Here is a 13,730-nt window from a genome sequence, read left to right as displayed (position 1 = left end):
TCGTGTCTGTAGCTTCTCCAAAGCCTCTGCAAAAACTTTGTTCTAATTTCACCATTGGATTGAGATCGCAATAGCTGAGCTGCCTTTGTAAGTGCCGGTTTTCCACCCACGCGCACGAGCTCGCCTGGCTTGCTCCGCCGCGTTGCTGCCTCCTCCGGCTTGAAAACGGGGGCTGGAGCGCTCAGAAGCGCCTATTCTATCGGCCTGGATCGGCGCTCCCTTTGAATTTCCCGCCGATTCAAACAGCTGAGAGGCGCGAGAAGGGATTCCGCGCCGCTTTTTTTCGCCGCTTCGGAGCCGGCTGGCTTCTTATCCCCGGGGCGATCTCCACCTCAGCGGACAGGCGCGGCTTGCTTTTTCGCGCCTTTTGCTTCAACCAGGCAGCCACCTCTCCTTCCAAGAGCGGCATCCAGGTACTGACGGCCCTATCTTTCGCCTCTGGTTCTGGTTAGCGCGAAGTTACATTCCGCGCCTAATAGTCTCGCGCACAAGCCGTAAGGCTAGCGAGAAGAAGGGTTATTCCCTTGGGGCTTAGAACTCATTGGGCGCCATTTTTAAGGGTGATTTGAGACGAGATGGCCGACATGCCCAAATCTAAGGGCAGAGGAAAACGCCGCCAGCAGGAGGACCCTGGGGAGGGTACCTCCACGGGCCACAGAAGCAAGATCAGGGCCCCAGCCCCCCATCCCTCGGCCCCCCATAAATCCTCTGCCAGCTCCAGAGACGAGGACAGGCGCCACAAGGCCATGGAGAAGGCCTTTGAGAGGGCTCATTCTAAGGCTGTTCAAGGCTCCTCTACATCTCCTCCTTCTGATCACCCTGAACAATCTGGAATTTCTAGGGCCTTGTCTCCTGACAGGTCTGTCCAAGGAGATGTCTTAGATACAGCTGAGGTGGCTTCGGTTTTTCCTTCTGATACTGGGCACAACCAAGACCAGGCCCAGTGCTCCCCAGATCCTGTTCAGGTCCCTCCTGCCTCACCTTCTCCTTCTACTGGGCCTCAGGCTTCTCTTGGGCCTCACGATTTGCCCCCGGATATGCGGTCATCCCTGGCCGATCTTATCTCGGAAGCCATTCGCCGGGGCATTGCTCAAGGCCTTCAGCAACATCCTGCTCTGGCTCAGGTTTCTGCGGCTCCTAGGAGATCGGATAGGGCCATCTCTCGGTCTCCTGTCCTCCAGTCTAATGAGGAATCTGTCGCTGAGGTCTCTGATCACGACTCCGCTAGTCAGGATTCGGTGTCAGAAGAAGGGGAATTGCCTGAGCAAGACCTGTCAGAGGACGAAGGGCTTGAGCCAGACCAGCCAGCCTTTGTGGGCCTCTTCAAGCCCCACATGTTTCGATCTTTACTGTACAAAGCCAAGACCACCACCCGACTCGGCATTGAGACTTCTTCTTCTTCCAACCCTCCTGGGCCAGCTGATCCTACATCTGTCCTTTTTCAGGAACCCAAGGTACAATCGGATACTATTCCGGCTCCCAAACTTTTTTCGGAAGTCTTAAAACGCCAGTGGTCTTCTCCCAGCACCGGTCCGATTCCAAACAACTTGGACCGAAAGTTCTACAACATGGCTTCAGATTTTTCCGATCTGCTACAAGTTCCAGTTGTCGATACTCCAGTTGTGGCTTTATCTTCTACCTCTCTCCCAACGGGACCTTCGGAGGAATATTTGCGGCCTGAAGAGAAGAAGGCTGAAAGAACCCTCATCAAGGGCCACCAAGCATCTGCTTGGTCCATCCAAGCTTCCTCCGCTGCATCGTTCTTTAACAGGGCTTCTATCCTGTGGTTACGCCAGCTGCAAGACCGAATTCCGGCTTCTGACCATCGTGCCCATCAAGATATAAATAAAATCATTGCAGCGACCGAGTTCTCCGCAGATGCTACGCTTAATGCGGCCAGATTCTCAGCCAAGGCCATCGGCACTTCCATCACGTCGAGACGCCTCCTATGGCTCCGGAATTGGCAGGCGGACGCTAGGAATAAATGGCGTCTCGCTTCGTCTCCTTATGCAGCCGACAAGTTATTCGGTTCCCCGCTGGATCCACTGTTAATCGAGACAAAGGACCACCGTAAGATCCTCCCTTCTGCGTCTCGTCGTTCTGAAACCCGACCTCAGGGCTCCTTTCGTCGTTCTTCCTTTCGAGGCTCCGATCCCAACTTCTTCCAGCACCGCGCTCACCGTTCCTTCTCATCCAGACCTTCACAATCCTCCGGAGACCAGGTCAGACAGGGACCCCGGTTTACATCGAGGTCCTCATATCGTGGCGGGAGGGGTCGCCCCTTTAGAAGGTTCCGCTAGAGATCTACCAGCTTCCTCTATTGGAGGTAGATTATCCCATTTTTCCAACCAGTGGGATTTATCGGTTTCTGACTCCTGGGTCAGGGACACAGTTAAATTTGGCCTTAAGCTCGAATTTCAGTCTTCCCCTCCTAATCACTATTTCCGTTGCCCCGTATCTCTGGACCCTGTTAAAAGGGCTAGGTTTTCTCAGGCCATCCACCATCTTCTCGCCATCAAGGCCATTCAGCCTGTACCTTCCCACGAACGTGGCCGGGGTTTTTATTCCCGCCTATTTTTGGTCCCCAAAACATCAGGGGATTGGAGGGCTATCCTTGATTTAAAATCTCTAAATCGGCACATTAGATACCGCCGTTTTAAAATGCAGTCACTCCACACTATTCTGCTCTGCATTAGAAAGGATGACCTTATGTCCTCCATTGACTTAACGGAGGCCTACCTCCACATCCCCATTTTCCCGGCCCATCGCAAGTACCTCAGGTTTTCGTATAATGGTCAGCATTTTCAATATGCTGCCTTGCCCTTTGGCCTTTCCTCCGCCCCTAGGGTATTTACTAAGGTTATGGCAGCCCTAATGGCCCACATTAGTTCTATCCCCATTCGCATACTTTTTTACTTGGATGACATCCTCATCCTCTCTAAGTCTCTACCTTCGGCCCGAGAGGATGTTGCCTTGGTCGTCTCCACCTTACAAAAGCATGGCTTTTCCATTAATTGGTCCAAGAGCCATCTATCACCTTCTACATCCTTACAACACCTGGGGGCGGTTATTAATTCAACTTCTCTCCAAGTTACCCTGTCACCCGAGCGCCAGGCTAGTCTCTCCATCATGGCTTCCAAGTTTCAGAGGCGGGGCTCCGCCTCTCTCCTGGATCTCTCTAGCCTCTTGGGTAAGATGGTTTCCACTTACGACATCGTGCCGTGGTCTCGCCTCCACAGCAGGGAGCTGCAGTGGCTGCTTCTTCCTTACCAAAGGCGCTTCACCAACACCTCGGCCTCCAGAATTGTCCTTCCTCCACCGGTTCTAGACTCTCTACGTTGGTGGACGTCGTCGGCCGTTTCCCTGGGCTCTTCGTTCGGAGACCAGCACAGGATTGTGGTCACCACAGATGCCAGCCTCTCGGGCTGGGGGGCTCATCTCGACTCGCACCTGGCTCAGGGTCTCTGGTCTCAAGCAGAACGAGCCATGAATATCAACCTTCTAGAATTGCGAGCTATTCGTCTAGCCCTCCTCGAATTCGAGCCTCATGTCCTGGGTCGAGACGTCCTCATTCTGACGGACAATGTCTCGGCCAAGGCTCATGTCAACCGACAAGGGGGGACTCGGTCTCGGTCCCTCATGGCGGAATCTCTTCGGCTGGGGCTCTGGGCGGAGACCCATCTGTCGTCGCTTCGGGCCGAGCACATATCCGGATCTGCCAACACACAAGCGGACTCTCTCAGTCGCTCCCTCATCGATCCGGCCGAATGGAGCCTGCATCCCCTCCTGTTCGAAGATCTGTGCATCCGGTTCGGCCTCCCGTCAGTGGACCTGTTTGCGGCCCCCGGCAACCAACAGCTTCCCCGCTTCTTCTCTCGGTTCCCATGTCAGGGAGCGGAGGCGGTGGATGCACTCTGAAGTCCTTGGCCGCAGAATCAACTGCTCTACGCTTTTCCTCCCCTACCCCTAATTTCCAAGGTCGTGCGAAAAATCGTAGCGGAGCGAGCGGAGATTCTCCTTTTGGCCCCACACTGGCCGCGCCAACCGTGGTTTGCCGATCTTCTGGGCCTGTCAGTAACTCCCCACTGGAGGATTCCCGACGATCGGATAACGCTCCACCAAGGCCCCCTGCTCCATCCGGATCCCCGGTCCTACCAACTGACCGCATGGCGGCTGAGCGGCTCCTCTTAGCGAAGGCCCAGGTTCCCCCGGACGCTATTCCCATCATCCAGGCCGCCCGCCGTCCATCGACGCTCCGGATCTACGGCTCCACCTGGCGCGTGTTTTCATCCTGGTGTCACAAGAAAGGGATCTCTCCTATGGATGTAACTATCCCTCATCTGCTGGACTTCCTTCACCAGGGCTACATTGCGGGCCTAGCTCCTAACACCCTACGGAGACAGGTGGCCGCCTTATCATCAATTCTGTCATGTTCGTCCTCCACGCCCATTTCTGCTGATCCTCTCATTCGATCCTTTTTGAGAGGTGCTACCAATCTCCGTCCACCCACGGTTCACCGGTTCCCATCTTGGGATCTGAACAAAGTTCTTAGTGCCTTAACGGGTCCTCCGTTTGAACCCTTACGAGAAGTTGGTCTGAAGTTTTTGTCGTTCAAAGTTTCGTTCCTGGTTGCAGTAACCTCCGCTAGGCGGATTTCTGAACTCGCTGCTCTGTCAGTCCGCTCTGACCTATGCATTTTTCATACAGACAGGGTAGTTCTTCGCCTCGACCCTGCGTTTGTGCCAAAGATCAACACCATATTTCACCGGTCGCAAGAGCTTACACTTCCAAACTTCTGCCCTTCCCCTCGCCGTCCCCAGGAGTTCCTATGGCATAAGTTGGATGTCCGCAGGGCTCTCAAAATCTATGTGGCTCGTACGGCCACTTTCCGGAGGTCAGAGGCCCTCTTCCTCTCCTTTCAACCTGCAACTATGGGTTCCCGTGTCTCCTCTGTTACCATTGGACGGTGGATCAGAGCTACCATTGTGCTGGCCTACGAGGCACAGTCGCTGCCAGTACCTCCGAATATTACGGCTCACTCTACACGGAGCGCCTCAACCTCCGCTGCCTGGTCCACGCAGGCGCCCTTGGACGAGATTTGCCGGGCCGCTACTTGGTCGTCTGTCTCTCCTTTCATTCGGCACTACCGCCTGGATGTCTACGCCTCGGCAGACGCAGCATTCGGCAGGAGAGTTCTGCAGCAGGTCCGGCCTCTCCCTCCCTAGGAGACATCATGCTTTGGTATGTCCCAGGCATGACTGCCGTGGGCGCCCTGCAGGAGAATGGGCGTTGTACTTACCTGATACGCCTCTTCTCTGTCCTGGCGCCCACGGCAGTCAGCCCCACCCATTCCGGCCGTCCCTGGGTTCCGGGGGTGGGAATTTGTTACCTTTTACTTTGTTTCTACAGACACTCCGGTCTTCTGGACAGCCTCGCCTCAAAACTGGATCATAGCAGGAAGGGGCGGTGCTAAAGATTCCAGAAGACTCGGTCATTGGATAACAGCCGTGTCACTACCCAGGCATGACTGCCGTGGGCGCCAGGACAGAGAAGAGGCGTATCAGGTAAGTACAACGCCCAATCTCACCAGGCTCAAGGTTGACTCAGCCTTCCATCCTTCCGAGGTCAGTAAAATGAGGACCCAGATTGTTGGGGACAATAGGCTGACTCTGTAAATCGCTTAGAGTGGCCTGTAAAGCACTGTGAAGCGATATATATAAGTGCTATTGCTACTTACAAAATATAATTAACAATTAAACAATTAAAAAACAAAGCAAGGCAACATGGATTAAAAACAACCATTAAAACCAAGGAAGATAGCTCCCTCCCCTCCATCATAGGCCTAGGACCAAAGCAGGTTTTAAGGGCTTTTCAGAACACAGGAGACAAGGCTCTGTCTATGTCTCTGGGAGGGATGCAATTCTGGAAGGTAGGAGCCATGAGAAACAAGGCATGTTTCATATATCCCTTAGGGAGACCACATTCACAACAACAGAATGGACCTGGAACACACCCACTCTGTCAGAAGATACTGGGCTGGCAAAAACAAAGGGGCAGTGGTTGAATAACCAGGTGATATGCCGTAAAGGGCTTTAAAGGTAACCAGCACTTTGAATTGCATACTGAAACCAACTGGCAACAGTGCAGCTGTCATATAAAACATGGGCATAACAAAAAGTTCCTGTTACTACTCACACAGCTGTACTTTGAACCAGCTATAGAATTCTTATCGGCTTACACTAGCATACCAACTACATTATGTGAATAGACAGTATCTGTAACTAATTACCTGGTAACTCTTGGTTTTGAAATCTTCATTTCCAAAAAGGTCCAAGGTAAACAACAAAACTTTTAATAGGAGTTGGCAGATGTAGTTATATTATGCCAACAGTTTGTGTCTTCACTGTTTGACAATCCATTTCTGTCAGTACTGAATGGATTCCTCTGCCATTGCTTCCAGTCGAAGAGAAATACAAAAAGAAAGGAACCAACAGTAACAAAACCTTCTAGGCAGTGGTGGGGTTCAATTTTTTTTACTACCAGTTCTGTGGGTGTGGCTTGGTGGGTGTGGCTTGGGTGTGGCAGGGGAAGGATATTGTAAAATCTCCATTCCCACCCCACTCCAGGGGAAAGATACTGTAAAATCTCCATTCCCTCCCCACTCCAGGGGAAGGTTATGGCAAAATCCCCATTCCCTCCCGATCAGCTGGGACTCGGGAGGCAGAGAATAGATGGGGGCGGGGCCAGTCAGAGGTGGTATTTACCAGTTCTCCGAACTACTCAAAATTTTCGCTACTGGTTCTCCAGAACTGCTCAGAACCTGCTGAAACCCACCTCTGCTTCTAGGAGGAGATAGAGACACAGATGTGTCTCTTCTGATACTTCTATACAACTGGTAGTAGCCTGACATGACATGGAATACTATGCCAGAGACTTTCTAGACAAGATTTTGTAATACTTTATCCATAATTGTATATATAATGGAAACTTTCTCTTTCTCTCATCTGCTTTTTGTTTTGATCTGTTTAATTTATGTTCATTGTATAGTTTTAGATAATGTAGTTTTATTCTCCACTGCAGCAAATCCAGAAAAGAGATTGTTAATGAATAATAAAAAATAAATATGCATACAATGCCAGTTACTTGGTTGTGCCATTCAGTGTATGCTGTTCTTACCTACATCTTATATCCTGCCACAATATGTTGGACTGATTCCTGAGGCCTCTCTGCATAGGCTGCAGAGAGGAGGTGGCCATAGTAATTCCACTCTTGAACTTGTATCGGTATCTAGTCTTTGTGATTAGAGGGTTCAAGCCTGTGCAGAACAGGACGACAGTGTATCACCTTGGTATATGCCACATATGAGTTGTTTTGGGTTGATTTCCTGTGTATTCTTCTATGGTCCCATCTAATTCTTGAGAAGGCCCTCAGTGTTTTGTTGACTTTGTACAGCACCCGGCATTCACAAATCCACAGATGCATGTGACATTGAGCCGTAGGCTTTCCTTGAAAGCAGGGTATTTAGCTTCTGCTTCTCTAGTGTATTTCCCTGGTCTGGTCGCCAGTGCTTTGAACCTTTGTCTAGAGCTTCAAATGCAGTCAGGCTCTTGTGTTTATAAATGAGTCTTATCCCTAATCTTTACACCCTTGAAGATTATCCCTAATTTTCACACCCTTCTGTAATTCCACCAAGCTGACTAACCTCTCACCAAGTTCCCATGATCTTAGCCTCTAACCTCATGTTCCAGGGAGAGTATATACTACTGTTCTTGTAGGATCTCCAGGACTATGGTGACTGCAGTATATAACAGTTCATTGCTTTTAGTTATGATAGTAGGGATTGCTGTGAGGGCTTTGTTGGTATATTCCAGCATACTGTCTGATGGTACTTCTCCACCAAGCTTACAGTAATCAGGATTGAGTAGCTAGTTATCTTTTGCTTCATATCTGCAACTGTACATGGAGAGGGTGCTAATGAAGATCTGGATTCAGCTGTTGGCTGCACATCACTTCTTCTCTTAAGTCTTCTTGAGTATGGGATATAATGTGTAGTTGGTCTATCTCTAGCTGCGAGAGCAGTTTCCTCTTCACTATGCTGAAGTGTTGGCTAACTAGCTATTCCTCATTAGTGATGAGAAAAAGCTAGTTAGCCTCAGATGAAAGTCTTCTGTCCATCCATTGTTCTCTTATATGTTTCATATATCCCCTCTTTTTAGTCCTACTGTAGTAATAGCATTCCATCAATTCCAGATTCTCTTGTGTTGTGTTTGTTTGTTCCAGTATTTTTCTTATCATTAGATTGTCCTGGTTCTCCAACAACTGATATAGAGTTTGTTAATATGGGTGATGTCCAAACCAGCATGACACTCCTAGTTTGTGTTACTCTCAGATTTTGAGGTAGGCTAGTGAAGTGTTAGGGGTTCTTAGGGACCTCTACTGATACAGTCTCCTGTGTCAAAGGCAGCACTCTAACCATTATGGTATTCAGCCATTTATATGGTCACTAAAGCCTGAAGCCCAGTACTGTTAAATAGATAACTAGCTGTGAAAGCATACACCAATATACTGACTAAGATTTTGTCACTATTTTCTTAGGTTTTTCATTAAGCCACAGCGGAGAATATTTTCTGAAGGATAGACTGATGGTGTACAATAAGCTATTAATTGAATGGGACCCCCCCCCCCAAAGACTCTGTCCTTGATCAATTCCTTTCTTCATCCAGATATCCAAATGAAAACCACCTGAATAAATTATCCATCTTCTGTGAACGTATTGAGTGAAGGATAGCTATTAAAATAACATTGGCAGGGAGGAAGTTTGTTTGGATTACCTTATAGTATTAGTTATTCAGTGGGATCTCAGCCTTTTAAATTATCTATCTATCTATCTATCTATCTACCTACCTACCTACCTACCTACCTACCTACCTACCTATCTATCTATAAAAGCTATATGCTGCTTCACTGACACTTCAAATGGTGGGCTATGGGCTGTACTTCCCTTGGGATCTAGCTGTATTCCCTGCACTGTTTGCAAGGTGCAGTGAAAAGAAAAAACTGTCTCTCTACATTAGTTCCTGTCAAACTCCACAATGCATTTGCTAAGATAGATAAAGAGCTGCCATCTGTGGATTTAGTGACAATAACTTATGCTTGCAGAAAAAAGTGAGTTAAGTAGAATTCCTGTGAGCTATAAAATACCATTAAAGGCTATTTAAATATCTCACAGCAATGAAGGAGCTGAAGTTTATATGGGTTTTCAAAGATGATATGTAGATGCTGCGAGGTGAAGGCTTATTCTTTAATTCCAGCCAAAAAAATCTTAAAATCTTTGTATCTTGAGCTAAAAAGAGATGACTGATGATAATTTTTAACTTGTTTGATTTCCAGATGGACTATTTTATCCTTTATGTCAGAGGTCTTCAAACTTGGCAGCTTTAAGACTTGTGGACTTCAACTTCCAAAATTCTCCAGCCAGCATAGCTGGCTAGAGAATTCTGGAAGTTGAAGTCCACAAGTCTTAAAGCTGCCAAATTTGAAGACCTCTGCTTTATGTGGACAGTGAAGGTTCACAAATTGTCGATTCTGATCAGTGGTGGTATTCAGCCGGTTCAGACCGGTTTGGGCAAACTGGTAGTGGCGACGTGCCCTGGCACTATGCCGTCCTATTTAGCGATGTTTTCTAAGCTGCGTTCATGCATGCAAGCCGTGCGCGCAAGCAGAGCTCATTTGCGGAAGGCCATATGCATTCACAGAAGGCGCACACACTCACATGTTCAGTGCGCGGCGAACCGGTAGTAAAATTATGTGAAACCCACCTCTGATTCTGATACCAATATGTGTTGATTGCGACTTAGGGCACATTGATTAAATTGTAATCCCTGAGTTAAATAGATTTGACTTCATGTGTTATTTTCACTATGGCTAGGAAAGTTCTACCAGATGCTTGTGCCTTTTCTTCTCATGGGAAAATTTGATTTAGAGTAATAGAGCACCATATTTACCCTTGAATCCTATAGAATAGCCAAAGAAAGTGAATCTTTGTTGATGGGAAAAAGTTGAGGCATGTGGATCAAGGGTGAAATCTAAAATTTGTTACTACCGGTTCTGTGGGCATGGCTTGGTGGTGGTGGTGGGGGGTTAATGTGACTGGGTGGGCATGGCCATTTTTTTTTTACTTTTAAAACCATTTTTCCTACAACCTCTTCGCCGAAGAGGTTGTAAAAATATGCTTTCAAAAGGCTCTGACGATCCAAGCTGAGTTCCCTGAAAGCCTCTGCCAATCAGGGAACGCAGCTGGGATCGTCAGAGCATTTAAAAGAAAAAAAGGGGGTTTTTTTCTTTTAAATGCCTTTGACGAGCTGCGTGATCATCAGAGGCTTTTTTTTTTAACTTTTAAAAGCATTTTTTTCGGCGGAAGTTGTAGAAAAAAATGCTTTTAAAAGTAAAAAAAAAGCCTCTGATGATTGTGCGGCTCAGCTGGGCATTGGGGGGAGGGTGCGGTGGGAATTTTTGCTACCGGTTCTCCGAACCACCCGCCTCCATCGCTACCGGATTGGGCGATCCAGTCCGAACCGGGAGCATTTCACCCCTGATGTGGATGTAATGTCATTTGGATGTCTGTATATTTCTCTTATCTTAAGCATTTCAGTCTATGCTCCTTTTGTATCAAGATTGATCAAGATTAAATATAGTGGGGATACGGAAGCAATGGAACCTGGGGTCTGATTTGACTGCATCAGCAAGGGGGAAGAGACAATAATGCACCAGTGAAAGAGGAAAGAATCAAGCTTGAAGTTTACCAGAAAGCAAACAGCTCACCTATTTGTCCTGGTAGATTACTTTTTTTAACACTCTAAAACCTGACATTTCCTGGGCAAGAAAGGCTATCCCTAAAGACTTGGAAAGCAAGAAGTATATTGAAGAGACTTTATTTTACCGGGCATTTGTGGTTTCAAACAAGTAACCGAATTATTTCTCTCTTATGTTTTTGTCTGCCTTTAGATAGTTCAATTTTAGACTTCTGCAGGGAGGGAGAAAGGAGGAAGAACTTGGAGACCTATGGACTCTAATAATTATTGGAAGTTGGGGATTAGATCTTAAACAATAATATGAAAAGTACAAGACATATTTTCTAATAATATATTTATAATCAGTAGATTCAGGACATATACCAGATTGTATCTCACGCACTACATATAATTAACCTGAGGAATTTACAGTAACAAAATTAGGTAATTATAGCTCATACACATGATTTAAAGTAAAAATGATCAAAAATTCATGGCAGATATCCAAAGCAGTGGTAGCTAAAAGTAACAGCAGAGGAAATACACTCGATTGGAGACAAATGTAAAAAGATCTTCAGTTAGATGTTCTGCTTGTGATCATCTAGCTAGCTTGAGAGTCATCTAGTTAGCTCTTCTTGGAAGCAGAATTATGGATAAAAAGACTTGTGCCTGATTCAACCAAGCACTCTTCTAGTTTTGCCTGCACTAATATATATCATTTTGTCTGAGAGGAGTTACAGGTGCATCCAAGAAAGAAGGGAAAAAGCATATATAATAGCAACAAAACTATAATTATTTTGTAACATCAAAGGCATAAGTATGCTTTCTCAATGCAGGTTCTTAGCCTTAGCTTCTTGTTTATTAAGAGGGACTGCTTCAATCCACAGAAAATGTGTAAGAAGCAAAATGAAATTGAAATAAAAAGCAATTTGTTAAGTAACACTTATTGAAAGCTGCTGATCTTCCACTTTTCTATAGTGTATCAGCTATTGGGGAGTCCAGGAGTTACGGGTGTTATTAATATGTTAGATCCATAAAAATAGCACCAATACAATTAGAACTGATCTTGATTGCAGTAACCCAGAGTAAATAGTGGGTGGGCCCAAAGATGAGGATTGCTGTAATGAAACTTTGCAGCCAGGGTATGCTAATTTTCAAATCATCAAAGTTCCCCCTTCACTTACTGTGACAACTCTTCCACAGCAAAGCGCATAAAACCTTGGATCGTTTTTCCCCATGCTGTCTTAGAGCCCTATTTTTAGCCTGGTATTGTACATTGTATATTAATCACTTATGTCAAACCACAATGGATTGCTACCTTGATCATCTGCAATTCACATTCACTCCCAGTGTGTGAGCCTATTTAAATCTCCAACAAATTTTGGAATGGGAGAAAATAAAACTTCATTCATCATCGTTCCTTCTTATTTTATAGGTTCCTAGCAGATGAGGTAACGTGGGTATAATAGTTGAGCTTATCTGAGCAGCAGAAGCAAAGTTACATAAGATTGTTGAGCTTGTGCGTGACTTTTCTGTCAACATGACAGCTTTTTAAACACAGCAGTTGTTGTCTTGGTTAAGAAGAAAAATCCTGTAGTGTTACCAAATCTATAGACGTGGACTGTAGTAAGGCTGGGTTTCCATTGAGTGATATACCTTGTCTATTGTAATTGTTTTCAAATGATTACACTTTGTTTTTTCCTATAGGTTTTTAGTGTTCTCTGCTGGTTTTGTTTGGGGGTGAGGCTTTTGAGGTATCAGCTAATTCTGCAATTAGAATGGAGGAATGCAATCACATTTGGGGGGGATAGTTCAATGCAGACACCAGTGCCTCCTGAGAAAGATAATGTGGCACTGAAAATTTTCTATCCTTTCTTTGAAACCCATCATTTATGCCTCAGCTGCTTCTCTCTGCCTTTGTAACTGTTCTCAACGACTCCTGGACCATTTTGTCCTCCACTGTGTCTCTGCTGAGGAGCCTCTTTCTCAACATTTACAACATGTCCAATCCATTTTTACCAGTGAGCAGGAGGATCAGAAGGAATGGGTGAATGTATCTACAATGGTACTGGCATCTAGAATAGCAGAACATCATATATAATGTTTATTTAAATGTATTATATATAATACAATAATATTATATAATATTTATTTAAACAAAATCATCTGTCAGGTCTTTGGGAAGGACCTGATTGGTAGATAAAAATCCCAAATTGGTTTGAACCTCTGGCTGACTGTGTGACTGATTATAGTAATAGTTTATTAGATCAGACCATATAGTGTGCTACTCAGCTGTTCTGAGTAATCCAAAAACCATTCAAAAGGAATCCAACACTCACCCATCTCAGCTCTATCTGAATATTTACACATTTGGAAAGTTAAAAGTTTCAAGAATATATCACGTTCCTCCCTGTAGCCCATAAAAAGGAGAGAACATTTACAGTATATTTTAGAGACAGTAGGAAGCCAGAAATCTGTTGGTGAGTAATTTTGGCCTTTAGTTTGCCAGAGCAGACTTCTTTGTGTAATATAAGTCCTTTTCTTTTGTCTTTTTAATTTTAGAATCAACCTTGTCCTATGTTAGGCAGCTGGAAGCAAGAGTAAGACAGCTGGAGGAGGAAAATCGCATGCTGCCCCAGGTGGGTGATTTCTGTTGCTAGGCATACTAGTTTGTAGCTGAGGTCTGGAGATAGAAGATTAAGACTGATTTATGCCAGGGAATGGCTCACTGTGCTGTAGAGGAGATTGTGTGTATCTGAATGCTTTTTATACCTTTCATAGCTGGGAAGTTGAAGTGTTACCGTATTTCCTGTGAGTGTCAGCATCCTAAGTGTAGCCTGGATCAAGGGGTTCAAATTCTTCATGGAGTAAGCAATTAGTCAGATAAGGAGTGATGGATAAAACTATGGAGCTGTAATGGAATATGTCATAATGCAGAAG

The 13,730-nt window shown here is 45.9% G+C and overlaps 1 protein-coding gene across 2 annotated transcripts in view; it reads left to right on the top strand.

Moving 5' to 3' along the window:
- The window catches only part of CCDC85A (coiled-coil domain containing 85A), a 160,618-nt gene that overhangs the window by 101,440 nt on the left and 45,448 nt on the right, over window positions 1–13,730 (top strand). For both annotated transcript variants that reach the window (XM_070947525.1, XM_070947518.1), the window contains exon 3: window positions 13,353–13,429. In XM_070947525.1, the coding sequence (XP_070803626.1) occupies window positions 13,353–13,429 (77 nt within the window). The remainder of the gene's footprint in view (window positions 1–13,352; window positions 13,430–13,730) is intronic.

This window comes from Pituophis catenifer, unplaced genomic scaffold, assembly GCF_029215685.1.
Source record: "Pituophis catenifer annectens isolate HBS135680 unplaced genomic scaffold, rPitCat1.0.hap2 SCAF_1, whole genome shotgun sequence".
In the NCBI taxonomy this organism is placed as follows: Eukaryota; Metazoa; Chordata; class Lepidosauria; order Squamata; family Colubridae; genus Pituophis; species Pituophis catenifer.
The sequence above is the reverse complement of the archived record's forward strand: the minus strand, read 5'-3'. Positions and strand labels throughout refer to the sequence as shown.